This window comes from Ranitomeya imitator, chromosome 3 (assembly GCF_032444005.1).
Source record: "Ranitomeya imitator isolate aRanImi1 chromosome 3, aRanImi1.pri, whole genome shotgun sequence".
NCBI classification, from domain to species: domain Eukaryota; kingdom Metazoa; phylum Chordata; class Amphibia; order Anura; family Dendrobatidae; genus Ranitomeya; species Ranitomeya imitator.
This window is the reverse complement of record NC_091284.1, coordinates 123,623,709-123,638,911: the sequence shown is the minus strand read 5'-3', so window position 1 is coordinate 123,638,911 and position 15,203 is coordinate 123,623,709. Positions and strand designations below refer to the sequence as shown.

The following is a 15,203-nucleotide window of genomic DNA, read 5'->3' as shown; positions in this document are numbered from 1 at the left end:
GAGGTGTGCTTTGGGTCATTGTCCTGTTGTAGGATGAAATTGGCTCCAATCAAGCGCTGTCCACAGGGTATGGCATAACGTTGCAAAATGGAGTGATAGCTTTCCTTATTCAAAATCCCTTTTACCTTGTACAAATCTCCCACTTGACCAGCACCAAAGGATCCCCAGACCATAACATTACCTCCACCATGCTTGACAGATGGCGTCAGGCACTCTTCCAGCATCTTTTCAGTTGTTCTGCCTCTCACAAATGTTCTTCTGTGTGATCCAAACACCTCAAACTTGGATTCATCTGTCCATAACACTTTTTCCAATCTCCCTCTGTCCAATGTCTGTGTTCTTTTGCCCATATTAACCTTTTCCCTTGTATTAGCCAGTCTCAGATATGACTTTTTCTTTGCCACTCTGTCCTGAAGGCCAGCATACCAGAGTCGCCTCTTCATTGTAGACGTTGACGCTGGCGTTTTGCGTTTACTATTTAATGAAGCTGCCAGTTGAGGACTTGTGAGGCGTTGATTTCTCAAACTACAGACTCTAATGTACTTGTCTTGATGCTCAGGTGTGCAGCGGGGCCTCCCACTTCTCTTTCTACTCTGGTTAGAGCCTGCTTGTGTCCTCCTCTGAAGGGAGTAGTACACACCATTGTAGGAAATCTTCAGTTTCTTGGCAATTTCTCGCATGGAATAGCCTTCATTTCTAAGAACAAGAATAGACTGTCGAGTTTCACATGAAAGGTTTTTTTTTCTGGCCATTTTGAGAGTTTAATGGAACCAACAAATGTAATGCTCCAGATTCTCAACTAGCTCAAAGGAAGGTCAGGTTTATAGGTTCTCTAATCAACCAAACTGTTTCTGTGCTAACATACTTGCACAAGGGTATTCTAACCATCCATTAGCCTTCTTACACAGTTAGCAAACACATAGTACCATAAGAACACTGGAGTGATGGTTGTTGGAAATGGGCTTCTATAGACCTATGAAGATACTGCATTACAAACCAGACGTTTACAGCTAGAATGGTCATTTACCACATTAACAATGTATAGAGTGCATTTCTGCATCATTTAATGTTAGCTTCGTTGGAAAAAACTGTGCTTTCAAAAATAAGGAAATTTAAACTTTTACACGGTAGTGTATATTTATATATTTTTTCTTTAAAACAAAACTAAAAATCGTGCAAGTTTCACACTGGCGACGTTTTTTTTTTTAATCTAGACTTGTTAATCCTGTATTTTTAAGGAAGAGTTTGCAGAAAGTCTTCATATTGTCACTTGTAGGATTACAATGACAGCTAACACTTATTTAGCCAGCTGATGACACACTGATCCATCAATTGCAATAAGCGATATCACCGCTTTTCAGCTCTCTTCTCAGTGAACCTTGCACCCACTAATTAGACAATTCAATGCAAAAAATATGATAAGAATCTAATGGCTCTTTCTATGTACATGTGTTGTTTCCTGAAGCAATAGAAGATTACAGTCTAAAATGCCCCAGTGGATAAAGTGAGAATTGCAAGTGTTTTATTTTTTATTTTTAGTACAGATTGTAAAATATATATTAAAAAATTGCCAAAAACGTTTAAAGTATATATTTAACACAAAAGTTTATCTAGAACAAAGGCTTGAGTGTTTAAATTTAAGCTGCCCAACTTTTATTTTATCTGACATCTGTTGAGGGAATAGTTTAGTGATCTCCATTCACATTTTACACAGATTATTGTACAGATCATTTGTTACACGCACTTATAAAAAGGGGTAGTTTCCCTTCAGAAATCTTTTTCCCTGCAGGGACAGTTAGCTTCAGAAAAACAAGCTGTCCTTTTTCTTATCCTCCTGGGTTCTGCACTATGTCTCTGCGACTGTCCCGATCTGTATTGTTTGGCTGCAGCAGTGACATCATGTTGACATTGCTGCTGTTCATCACTGAACACAGCAGCTCTGATGATGTATATTAGTCAGTGATTAGCTGCAGCGCTGTCAACATGACATCACCATAGCAGGCAAACACAGTACGGGGCATCGGTGGGACAAAGTGCTGGACCAGGGAGGGTTTGGTATAGCCCAGTTTGTTCTTTCTTGATCAACGGAATTAGAGGAAAGGCACATTAAAAAATTACAAAACATCCTAATCAGACAGTATTTTTGTTTTTTGGGCAGAAAAAAAAAACGTACGTCCTAACTACTAAGGCAGTGTTCAGACATTGCTCTATTAATTTGTTAACCCTTAAAATGGATGTGGATGGGAGTTTCAAACCTCCTCTATATGCAGCATTATAAAAATTAAAAAAAATCTGTTTATTCTGAAAAATTTAACCTGACTTCACTCGCTGAAAAATTCTACATCTCGTCCTTAGCCTAAATGACGCTTCTCAACAAAGGTCTTCTAATGATTTGGTGTTTGCTGGGGCAGAGACAGTCGGGTATCGCCAGGCAGCAGCATTTTACATTTACAGGGTTTGTTGCTACTTTGTAACCACGAAGATGCATACATTTGCAAAAGATCTGTAGACACAAAGCAGCAAGACATCTTAAAGGGGCACTAAATCTTGAAATAAATGTTGTAATTAAAGAAGAAATCGCCATTTTGCCTTTCTGCAACATTCTCTACTTGAGCCTGAAACCGTATTATAGAACACAATGTGGTTTTGTCACAGTGGCCTTAGGATGGGAATCAGCATTTATTGTTCTGTATTACTGCAAAGGGGGAGAGGTTTCTGCTGAAGAATTCTTAAAAATTAGCAATTCTATAGTTTACTTCTGGGATTTAAAAACAAAAAAGATTATACATGCAATTGCTAGGATATATAGATAGATAGATAGATATTAGTGTTATTTCTTTGTGTCTGTTTTCAGTGAGACTTTTATTTTGTTAGATTCATAGAATATATACAGTGTGGAAAATATGGTAAGTATTTCATGCACTGCTGATTTTACAAGTTTTCCCACCTACAAATAATGGAGAGGTCTGTAATTTTTATTCTAGGTACACTTCAACGGCGTAAGAGAGACTCTAAAAAAAAAAATAGAAAATCACATTATATGACTTTTACATTTGCATTTTGGTGCATGAAATAAATATTTGATCACCTACCAACTAGTAAGAATCTTGGCTCACAGACCTGAGGCTTTAAGAAGCCCTCCTGTTCTGCACTCATTACCTGTATTAATTGCACCTGTTTGAACTCGTTATATAAAAGACACGTGTCCACACACGCCAACCTCTCCACCATGGCCAAGACCAAAGAGATATCTAAGGACACCAGGGACAAAATTGTAGACCTGCACAAGGCTGGGATGGGCTACAGGACAACAGGCAAGCAGCTTGGTAAAAAAAAAAAAAGGCAACAACCGTTGGCACAATTATTAGAAAATGGAAGAAACACAAGATGACCGTCAAGCTTCCTCGGTCTGGGGCTCCATTCAGGTTCTCGCCTCGTGGGGTAAGGATGATACTGAGAAATAAATGTCAGGAATCAGCCCAGTACTACACAGGAGGATCCGGTCAATGACCTCCCCATGTTTGGAGGAAGAAAAGGGGTGAGTACAACCCCAAGAACAGTTAAGCATGGTTTGGAAAACATCCTACTTTGGGGATGCTTTTCTGCAAAGGGGACAGGTCGACTGCACTGTATTGAAGGGTGGATGGATGAGGTCATATATCCTGAGATTTTGGCAAACAACTTCCTTCCCTTAGTGAAAGCTTTGAAGGATGGATCATGGCTGGGTCTTCCAGCATGACAATGGCCAGGGCAACAAAGGTGTGGCTCTGTAAGAAGCATTACAAGGTCCTGGAGTGGCCTAGCCAGTCTCCACACCTGAACCCAATAGAAAATCTTTGCAGGGATCTGAAACTCAATGTTGCCCAGTGACAGCCCTGAAACCTGAAAGATCTGGAGAAGATCAGTATGGAGGAATGGGCCAAAATCCCTGCTGCAGTGTGTGCAAACCTGATCAAGATCTACAGGAAATGTCTGCCATCTGTAATTGCAAACAAAGGTTTTGGTACCAAATGTTAAGTTCTGTTTTTCTATTGTAGCAAATACTTATTTCATGCTATAAAATGCAAATTAATTATGTAAAAATCATACAATGTGATTTTCTGGATTTTTAGATTCTGTCTCTCACAGGTGAAGTGTACCTGCGATTAAAATTAGACCTCTCCATTCTTTATAAGTGGAAAAACTTGCAAAATTGTCAGTGTATTAAATACTTATTTTCCCCATTGTAGGTGGTTTCAGTAGCTGCAAAAACATTTATAATATGTATGTGACAAAAACAAATGGTGCTAAACCCACTACAGTGCAATCGTTTCTGAAGGTATGACCGATAAAGAGAGTTACTATCAAATTTGGGCTCATTAATGACTGCTGATTGGCTATATACAAGTTTACGGTATTATCACATGGGCAAACGAATACTGATGGGAACAGAACGATCAGTAAGACGATCATTCCCCGTACAGCACATTTCCTTTCTGCACGGGGCAATGAGCTGCCTATAGCGATGATTTACCATATATGCTAGCATAAACTATCCGATCGCCCACTGAGTGAGTGTTTTGCTCGTTGTGTGATCGCTGGCGTCTTTACATGGGCGACTAATGTCAGCTCGTATAAATATACCTTAATGATACTGATGAATACCCCATCTGTAATACCCCATGACTTCCCATGGAGAATATTTTTCCATTAGCTAGCCCTTCATCAAGCCTATGGCTCTGTAAGACTACTAACATCCAATGAAAATATCTGAATGGTGACTCTGACCGCCTAGTTCTTTTTGCGATGGCTGCTGATTTCCTAGGCTCCTGGCAGTACGGATATTTGTCTAAACCAGATGGCCTGTAACCGTTCAGTGCAGTCAGATCATCAGCAGTAATGAGTATGGTGGGCTCATGACATGACTAGGGTAATAATCTTAATATTACCACCTTAATTCTATGAAATGTTTTTCTTCTGAGTTCTCATTTCCCCGTACACTGTTCTGTAATGAAGGTTTCATGGCATCATATGTCCATTCGTGGTGTGACTTACAGTATGCCAGGGTTTTATTCTAAGACCAGCGGAAATATTGCCTGCAAAAGCAGGAAGTTAATCTTTCAGGTAATGCAGAGAGTACGTCTTATGCAGGTGATGCACTGTAAATCTTACACTAACTGCTCATAAACCTGTTTTTATTCCAGGATGATGTAGTGATTGAAGCGTTTGCAGAAAATTCTGAGCCAGAAAGCAGCGGGGCAGAGCATGATTTTCGAGAGTTACGTGCCAAGAAGCAAGCCCTGGCGAGGAAAGTAGAGGAGCAGAAACGTCGGCAGCAGAAGATTCAGGTAAATTTATAACAAGTGCAAGCATGGAACCGATGGTCCTTTCCTGTAGTTACAGAAGTTAAAGGGCACATCTAGAAATTCTGTTTAGTGCACACTATCAAAGAAAGCACTAAAAGAAACAGCGAGCCTGACTTGGTCATACTTACTCAGTTTGTGGATAGAACATTTGAAAGGAGGTTTTCTCACCCGAGGAACTCAAAGTGCAGATTGGAAATTTGACCACCTATTTATGTTATTTTGCCAGAAATGGGGTTTGGTTCAAGATACATGCTAAAATATAAACCAACCAAGAAATGATTTAAAGTTAGGCAAACATATATAAAGATGCACCACATTTTTCATCTTGCAAGAAACACACTGCTAAATTTAGCTCCTTTTTATTTTATTTCTGTAACTGTTTCCAAAAACAAAGACTTTAATAAAAATGCTTTATAATTCCCTTACACCTTCATATCTGCCTTAATACTCACCCACCACCCATAGTTCCTTCTCCTCCCAGGTGGAGGAAAAAAATATTTTTTATTCTTCCTCGAATCAAATAATCAGGTGGTATCCATGTTGTTATAACTTCGCCATTTCCCCTCCATAGACCAAAAGATGCACTTTTATTTTTCACCTAAACCCTTGCTAGATCCAACATTACTTTCCTTGTGATTTGTTGTATTCCTTATTTTGAGGATTTGATATACAAGGAAACCAAGCACTCACAACTCTACTGATAGACTTCGAGTACCTATCGCCAGTCTGTGGCTACTTTTTTTTTTTTTATTAAAGAAAACAGTCGGTAACCACAGACTGATGATTTTTTTTTTTAATTATTATTATTTATTGTTATAGCGCCATTTATTCCATGGAGCTTTACATGTGAGGAGGGGTATACATAATAAAAACAAGTACAATAATCTTAAACAATACAAGTCATAACTGGTACAGGAGTAGAGAGGACCCTGCCCGCGAAGGCTCACAATCTACAACAGATGGGTGAGAATACAGTAGGCGAGGGTAGAGCTGGTCATGCAGCGGTTTGGTCGATCGGTGGTTACTGCAGGTTATAGGCTTGTCGGAAGAGGTGGGTCTTCAGGCTCTTTTTGAAGGTTTCGATGGTAGGCGAGAGTCTGATATGTTGTGGTAGAGAGTTCCAGAGTAGTGGTGATGTGCGAGAGAAATCTTGTATGCGATTGTGGGAAGAGGAGATAAGAGGGGAGTAGAGAAGGAGATCTTGTAAGGATCGGAGGTTGCGTGCAGGAAAGTACCAGGAGACGAGGTCACAGATGTATGGGGGAGACAGGTTGTGGATGGCTTTGTATGTCATGGTTAGGGTTTTGTACTGGAGTCTCTAAGCAATGGGGAGCCAGTGAAGGGATTGACAGAGGGGAGAAGCTGGGGAATAGCGGGGGGACAGATGGATTAGTCGGGCAGCAGAGTTTAGAATAGATTGGAGGGGTGCGAGAGTGTTCGAGGGGAGGCCACAGAGCAGGAGGTTGCAGTAGTCAAGGCGAGAGATGATGAGGGCATGGACTAGGGTTTTTGCAGATTCTTGGTTGAGGAATGAACGGATTTGTGAAATATTTTTGAGTTGAAGGCGGCAGGAAGTGGAAAGGGCTTGGATATGTGGTTTGAAGGAGAGATCAGCATCAAGGATTACCCCGAGGCAGCGAGCTTGTGGGACTGGGGAGAGTGGGCAGCCATTTACTGTAATGGATAGGTTCGTTGGGGTGGTCACGTGAGATGGGGGAAAGATGATGAATTCCGTTTTGTCCATGTTAAGTTTCAGAAATCTAGCATAGAAGAAGGATGAAATAGTGGACAGACAAAAATCACCTATTAGCAAGGCCTGAGGGGTCCCTGATGACTCCCCAAGTCTCAACTTTCTAGAAAAAGTTACCGTATATACTCGAGTATAAGCCGACCCGAGTATAAGCCGACCCCCCTAATTTTGCCACAAAAAACTGGGAAAACGTATTGACTCGAGTATAAGCCTAGGGTGGAAAATGCAGCAGCTACTGGTAAATTTCAAAAATAAAAATAGATGCTCCATACCGTTCATTATTGCCCCATAGATGCTCCATATGCAACTGTGCTATATAGAATGCTCTATACCGTTCATTATGGCCCCATAGATGCTCCATAGAAAGCTGTGCCATATATATATTGCTCTGCACCGTTGATTAGGGCCCCATAGATGCTCCTTATAAAGCTGTGCCCCATATACGGTATATTGCTCTGCACCATTGATTATGGCCCCATAGATGCTCCATATAAAGCTGTGCCCCATATACGGTATATTGCTCTGCACCATTGATTATGGCCCCATAGATGCTCCATATAAAGCTGTGCCATATAGAATGTTCTGCACCGTTGATTATGGCCCCATAGGTGCTCCATATATAATGCTGTGCCCCATATAGAATGCTCTGCACCGTTGATTATGGCCCCATAGGTGCTCCATATATAATGCTGTGCCCCATATAGAATGCTCTGCACCATTGATTATGGCCCCATAGGTGCTCCATATATAATGCTGTGCCCCATATAGAATGCTCTGCAAGGCCTGAGGGGTCCCTGATGACTCCCCAAGTCTCAACTTTCTAGAAAAAGTTACCGTATATACTCGAGTATAAGCCGACCCGAGTATAAGCCGACCCCCCTAATTTTGCCACAAAAAACTGGGAAAACGTATTGACTCGAGTATAAGCCTAGGGTGGAAAATGCAGCAGCTACTGGTAAATTTCAAAAATAAAAATAGATGCTCCATACCGTTCATTATTGCCCCATAGATGCTCCATATGCAACTGTGCTATATAGAATGCTCTATACCGTTCATTATGGCCCCATAGATGCTCCATAGAAAGCTGTGCCATATATATATTGCTCTGCACCGTTGATTAGGGCCCCATAGATGCTCCTTATAAAGCTGTGCCCCATATACGGTATATTGCTCTGCACCATTGATTATGGCCCCATAGATGCTCCATATAAAGCTGTGCCCCATATACGGTATATTGCTCTGCACCATTGATTATGGCCCCATAGATGCTCCATATAAAGCTGTGCCATATAGAATGTTCTGCACCGTTGATTATGGCCCCATAGGTGCTCCATATATAATGCTGTGCCCCATATAGAATGCTCTGCACCGTTGATTATGGCCCCATAGGTGCTCCATATATAATGCTGTGCCCCATATAGAATGCTCTGCACCATTGATTATGGCCCCATAGATGCTCCTTATAAAGCTGTGCCCCATATACGGTATATTGCTCTGCACCATTGATTATGGCCCCATAGATGCTCCTTATAAAGCTGTGCCCCATATACGGTATATTGCTCTGCACCATTGATTATGGCCCCATAGATGCTCCATATAAAGCTGTGCCATATATAATGTTCTGCACCGTTCATTATGGCCCCATAGATGCTCCATATAAAGCTGTGCCCCATATAGAATGTTCTGCACCGTTGATTATGGCCCCATAGGTGCTCCATATATAATGCTGTGCCCCATATAGAATGCTCTGCACCGTTGATTATGGCCCCATAGATGCTCCACATAAAGCTGTGCCCCATATAGAATGTTCTGTACCGTTGATTATGGCCCCATAGATGCTCCATATATAAAGCTGTGCCCCATATAGAATGTTCTGTACCGTTGATTATGGCCCCATAGATGCTCCATATATAAAGCTGTGCCCCATATAGAATGTTCTGTACCGTTGATTATTGCCCCATAGATGCTCCATATAATGCTGTGCCATATATAATGCTGCTGCTGCAATAAAAAAAAAATCACATACTCACCTTTCTTGCTCAGGACGCCAGCGCTTTCAATATTTATCTGCTCCTCGTGCGTCTCTGTCTCCAGCACTGACGCTCAGCAGAGGGCGCGCACTGACTACGTCACAGCGCCCTCTAACCTGAGCGTCACTGCTAGAGGACGCTGCAGACGGAGCCGCACCGGAGCGAGGAGCAGGTAAATATCGCGCAGCGCTGCGCTCCCCTTACCTGCTCCGGCGCGGTCCCTGCTTCCCCGACGCTGCAGCTTCTTCCTGTAATTGAGCGGTCACAGTTACCGATCATTTACAGCAATGAATGTGCGGCTCCTCCCCTATGGGAGGTGGAGCCGCCTATTCATTTCTGTAATGAGCGGTGCCATGTGACCGCTCAGTACAGGAAGAATCTGCAGCACCGGGGAAGCCAGGGACTGCAGAGACCGCGCCGCAGCAGGTAAGTATAACTACACAGCCCCCCCGCTCCCCCTCACCTGCCGACCCCCGGGTATATGACTCGAGTATAAGCCGAGAGGGGGACTTTCAGCCCAAAAATATGGGCTTAAAATCTCGGCTTATACTCGAGTATATACGGTAGGTCAAAACTTTTCACAGCATAATCCTCCACAACCCTCCTCTCTGAATGAGCGAGATCTATGTATGTGAGATCTCCTCCTTCGCTACAACCCAGCACTGACGCACATTTTATTAGAAGTCATTAGAGTTAGTACTGTATTATGTACTCTCACCCCAAAAATAGTATTTATGCAATCAATCACTTTCTCCCAGCATTTTGGGCATCTCCACTTTGGGCATTGTGCTGTTCGTCTAATCCCTATATTTTTCAACAAGGAGGAAGCGTAACACTGTCCATTTATAAACATAACATTTTACACATTTTTACACTGGTCTAGTTTAAGTTTGCATTGTCTAACCATTCCACAGGATCACATTTGCCCCGGTATGTTTTTGGCATGTGGGAGAAAATTGGAGAATTCATGGAAAACCAAATCAAACATGAGGAGAAATTATAAACTCCGTGCAAATATTGTCATTGATTGCATTTACTGTAAATGTGGGACCACCCCACCCCAGATATTGCCATTGATTGCATTTACTGTAAATGTGGGACCACCCCTTCCCCCCCAATACAAATCAAAAGTGCTAACCACTAAGACTTGGTTCACACCTGTGTTTGTTTCTGTTTGACGGCTCTATTTCAGGTATAGATTCCAGTAAAATAACACACCCTAACGGAAACCCAATTGACCCCATGATAGTCAAAAAGTCAATTGGGTGCTTTTGTGTCCATCTTATGATGGATCAGTTTCCTGCATAAGTTCCATTTTTCTGTTTCCATAATGGAGCAGAAAAGTAATGTGTGAACGTTGCTTTAGACAAATCTAATGTGCGTTTTAAAACTCAATTGGATTGTCTCATTGGTGACAACCCCCTTTAATCTGACAGCTGGCCAAAAACCAGATGATTTTACAGGAGGATTTTGCATTTAGCCACTCATTTTTCCTGCAACACCCTTTACATGGAAAATGTAGAATTACATGTAGCCATTCAAATTGGTGGAATAAACCAAACCCTTTATTTTTTTTTTATTTTACACTTCTGATATAAATCCTGCCCAATGGACAGGAAGAGAAGGGTTTATGAAAATCATACTGAAAATTATGATAAATTAATCATAAAAACAGCTCCAAACATCCTGTATAATGCATTAAGAAAAAAAGTCTTATTGCGCCGTTGTAAGGGTTTTACCAAGGTAATAGGACCACTGCAGTCTTTTTAAGGGAATGTTCACACTAGGCATTTTTTCAGCTCCGTTTTTTTTTTTCTTGCAGCAAAATCTCCTCTCTTGGCAGTAAGATACTTGCCTCAAAAAAGCAGTTGCTTGTTTTTTCTTTTGCGTTTTTCCTGCTTTTTTTTTGTGCATTTTGCAGTGTTATGTTGTAATGCTACATTTGTTTCTTGTGCATGCTGATAAAGTTTAGTGCAAGAAATAAAATCTGATTCTATTTCATCAGGTTTTGACACAAAAAACGCTGCAAAACCTGATACCTGTGTTTTTTTGCAAAAATTTTTTTCACCAATTACTTTCAATGGGTAAAAAACGCTGAAAGAAGTGACATGCTCTATTGTGTGAACATAGCCTTATTATTTTACATCACCACAAGAAGCCAGGATGTATCGAGATTGCCATGGAAATGGAAATACTGCTGGGTGAAAAAGTGGTAGATTGTGAGTATAATGGATTTTGTTGAATTTTAAGAGGTTGTCCATTACTCATATATGGATGTCCAATCATTAGGATAGGTCATCAATATCGTGGCAGTGGAGGTCAGACACCCAGCGGCCCCACCAATCTGCTGTTAGGCCCCCTGGCAGCCGGATGAAGTCTAGAGCTGGAACAGCACAGCTTCATACACTGTATAGAGGTATTGCAGCTGGACTCCCATTCATCTGCTGAGTTGCAGTACTCTGACTGATGGGCTATGTACGGAGCTGTTGTCTTCTGACTCCCTACACTATTTGTTTCTGTCTACTATAGGACCAGCATACAGCTGCAGAAGTGCTGGATGTTTGATTCCCACCATTCTCATATTGATGAGATGACCTATCCTAAGGATATTCGGCACTAGATATTAAAGTCCTGGACAGCTCCTTTAATTCAGAAGTGTGGTTTTTGAATGTATGATCTTCCCCATAGACTTCCCTGCAAGGAATCTGTAAATTCTATATATATAGGATCACCATAAAAGGCTGGCCCTAATAGGAGCTACCCCCTTACTGTCCATGTCTTTGGTCCTTCTTATGCCTTTCTTCCCTGGGTAGTGCAGGATTACTTGGAGGAGTTCTGGGATAAAGAGCTTGAGATGCTATCCTTCTGGGGAGCTGAAGCTTAGCGGTGGCTAGCCGAACTTGTGCAGTGTACTTCTTATGGCTATTGCCAGGAGTATAGAGACGCTTTAGGGACACCACGAAGGGACGTCAGATGGGAAGATAAGACGTTCACAGACTACACTTCTCATTTGCGGTTAGATCAAATTATTCAATTTCTTGGCCAGTTTGTTGGAGATATTCATTTATAATATTTATGGCCATAGTAACACATGGACTGATTTCAGCGGCACACCGAGAGTCACTGCCAGCCTGTAGCGAACTCTGCTATGGCTGACGGAGGGCCCAGACATCCCTATCTCCTTGTATGCAGTATGTGAGTTATGGAGACTGTGTCCAAATATCAAAATTCTATCTGTTTACATGACGGATTTGTTTTCTGGTAGTGATGCGGGAAGGTAAACTGCATGGCGAGCCCATTGCGCCTTTTCTCGGACTGGCGTTTCTCAGTCTTTGAGTTGTTAGGAACATCGCTGTCCTGTAGGCTTCCAGGAATACATTATGTTATACATTAAATGCCAGTGACCGCATACACTCACCAGATATCAGGGATGATGATTTTTACAGATGTTCTCTGTTGTTTTCCAGAAGTTATCTGTTAAAACTTTTTCCTTTGCCTAGAAATGTTCTCTTTGCTCATTACCTGTTAATGCTCTCATTCATAAGCCATAGTGTTATTGCTCACAGGAAATTACTGAGAAATTTCCCTTTCTATGTTTCATTACCTTTAAAAGAAAACTGTACTCGCAACAAATTTTGCATCAATCAATAGCACAGGTGAATATATATGAAACGTAATATGCTTGATCATAGAAGTCAGCTTTCTTTCTGTGTGAATAATCTGCCTCCCGAACTTGTCTTTCACCACCTCAACTTAGTCTTGCTCAGAACAAGACAGACTGCCAGCACAGTGAGGTACCAAGTTACATCTCCTGTTACACTCAATGGAGATGGCAGGAGGGGTGAGGAACACAGCAAGAAGTGGTGAGCTTTCTAACAAGTCTTTTACCTCACCCCAGACCTGAATTCACATCAACATAGCTGAGGATTGCTGTTTAATTTCCCTCATGCTGTTGTCTCTTTTGCCTATATACTGACTAATAAATGAAGAGCAGGGATCCATCTCTGGGTTTAGAAAACAAGATGGTAGCTAGCCTCCTTTCACCAACTAAGTGTCAATTGCAAATTGATACAAGTTCTATAATGGCCAGAAATAGTGTTATTCCTTGTGTACACACGTAACAGCTTATTCTGCAATTTGCAAAGTATATTGAAAATACAGTTAGGCTATGTATAAACGTTCTGTTTTGTTGGCAGCACTACATTAAATGTGTGCATTGTTGCTGCATTTTTGTGTGCATTTTTATTACTTTCCTTTTTCCATTCATTTGAATCAGTAAAATGCTGGAAAACTCTAAAAGAATTCATGCTGCCATTCTGAAACTGCTTCACATGTGCAAGGAAAAAAAGCAACGTGTACATGTGATTTCAGCTGTCACTTTGCTGGTACAGTGAACCGCTGCTGTTTTTCCAGCAAAAAAGCAATGTATGAACATACCCTTAGCCTTTTAAAGTGACACTCTGCCTCACAGCTCCATGTATTGGAGCGATTCTTTTGTATGTAATACTTATCCAGCTACCAGCAGACATAAAATGCACATGATAGAGCAGGGAGGCGATACTCTGCAGCTGCCTTCCTGGCATTCCGGGGGGAAAGCACACCGACTTTACATGAATCACTCCGCCCGTAAAGGAATTCATAATACCTATAATACCACAAAAAATGCTGTAACAAGCGATCAAAATGTAATCTAACCCAAAATAGTAACAATAAAAAAAAGTTTTGTCTCGTTCCACAAATAATAAGCCGTCACACAGCTACATCAACCAAAAAATGAAAATGTTACGACTCTCAGAAAACGGCGACACAACCCAAAAATTTTGATTTTTTTTTTTCTTTAAAAAAAGCTTAAGATTTTTTTTTCACCACTAAAATAATAAAAAAGCTGAACATGTTTGGTATCACTGTAATGGTACTGTTGAGCAGAATCATTTTAATCACATCGTAAAAACAATTTCCAAAAAACAATGTCTGACTTGCAGGGACAGGGGGGGGTTCACAATTTCTCCTGTTTTCCAGTACACTGTGTGGTAAAATGAATAGTCTCATTCAAAACTACAACTTGTCCCACAAAAAAATAAGCCTTCATATGTCTACGTGGACAGAAGTTATGGCTCTGGGTAGAAGGGAAGAAAAAAGTGGAAATTTTCCGCATCGTGAAGTGACCTATAGTGGCTACACAAAGTTTTAAAAACTGAACATGACATAAGTTACCATTTTGATGAGATTGTATGAGCCCACTGCCATGTTTCCGCAAACCTCTTAGGCTACTTTCACACTAGCGTCGGTACGGGGCCGTCGCCATGCGTCGGCTTGACGTACCGACGCAAACTGTGAAGAAAATGAACAACGGGGGCAGCAGATGCAGTTTTACAACACATCCGCTGCCCCATTGTAAGGTCCGGGGAGGAGGGGGCGGAGTTTCGGCCGCACATGCGCGGTCGGAAAAAGTGGAACCGACGGACAAAAAAACGTTGCATGCACGTTCTGAAGAACATAAGCTGGCACTCTTTGCAGATGACATTCTCCTATATATTACGTCCCCCTCTACGAGCCTACCAAACATTATTTCGGAGCTACATAAATTTGGCCACCTAAGTAACTTCAAAATGAATTCCCATAAATCCGAAATCCTAAACATATCACTCCAACTCCCCTTGGTGGATCAATTAAGGAGGGCTTTCCCATTTAAATGGAGCTTTGATTCCCTTACTTATTTAGGTATCAAAATTACAAACAAAACGTCTAAACTGTTTGAAACCAACCTTGCGCCAATCCTACAGAAAACAAACTCAGACTTGGAGAAATGGCACAAGCTCCAATTGTCCTGGCTGGGTAGAATCAATGCAGTGAAGATGGACCTCCTGCCTCGCCTCTTATATTTTTTTCAAACAATTCCCCTATACCTACCAGCTTCCTTCTTTTCCCGCCTCAAACAAATAATTACTCGTTTTATTTGGTCTCATAATCGAGCACGTATTTCATATACAACATTGAGTAGATCTAAATCGACAGGTGGACTGGGTCTCCCGGACCTCGCGATTTATAGTTATGCATCAATGGGAACTTGTATCCTAG

General features: G+C 41.4%; 1 protein-coding gene across 2 annotated transcripts in view; it reads left to right on the top strand.

Moving 5' to 3' along the window:
- The window catches only part of SMG6 (SMG6 nonsense mediated mRNA decay factor), a 349,120-nt gene that overhangs the window by 318,745 nt on the left and 15,172 nt on the right, over positions 1 to 15,203 (top strand). For both annotated transcript variants that reach the window (XM_069761370.1, XM_069761371.1), the window contains exon 15: positions 5,184 to 5,327. In XM_069761370.1, the coding sequence (XP_069617471.1) occupies positions 5,184 to 5,327 (144 nt within the window). The remainder of the gene's footprint in view (positions 1 to 5,183; positions 5,328 to 15,203) is intronic.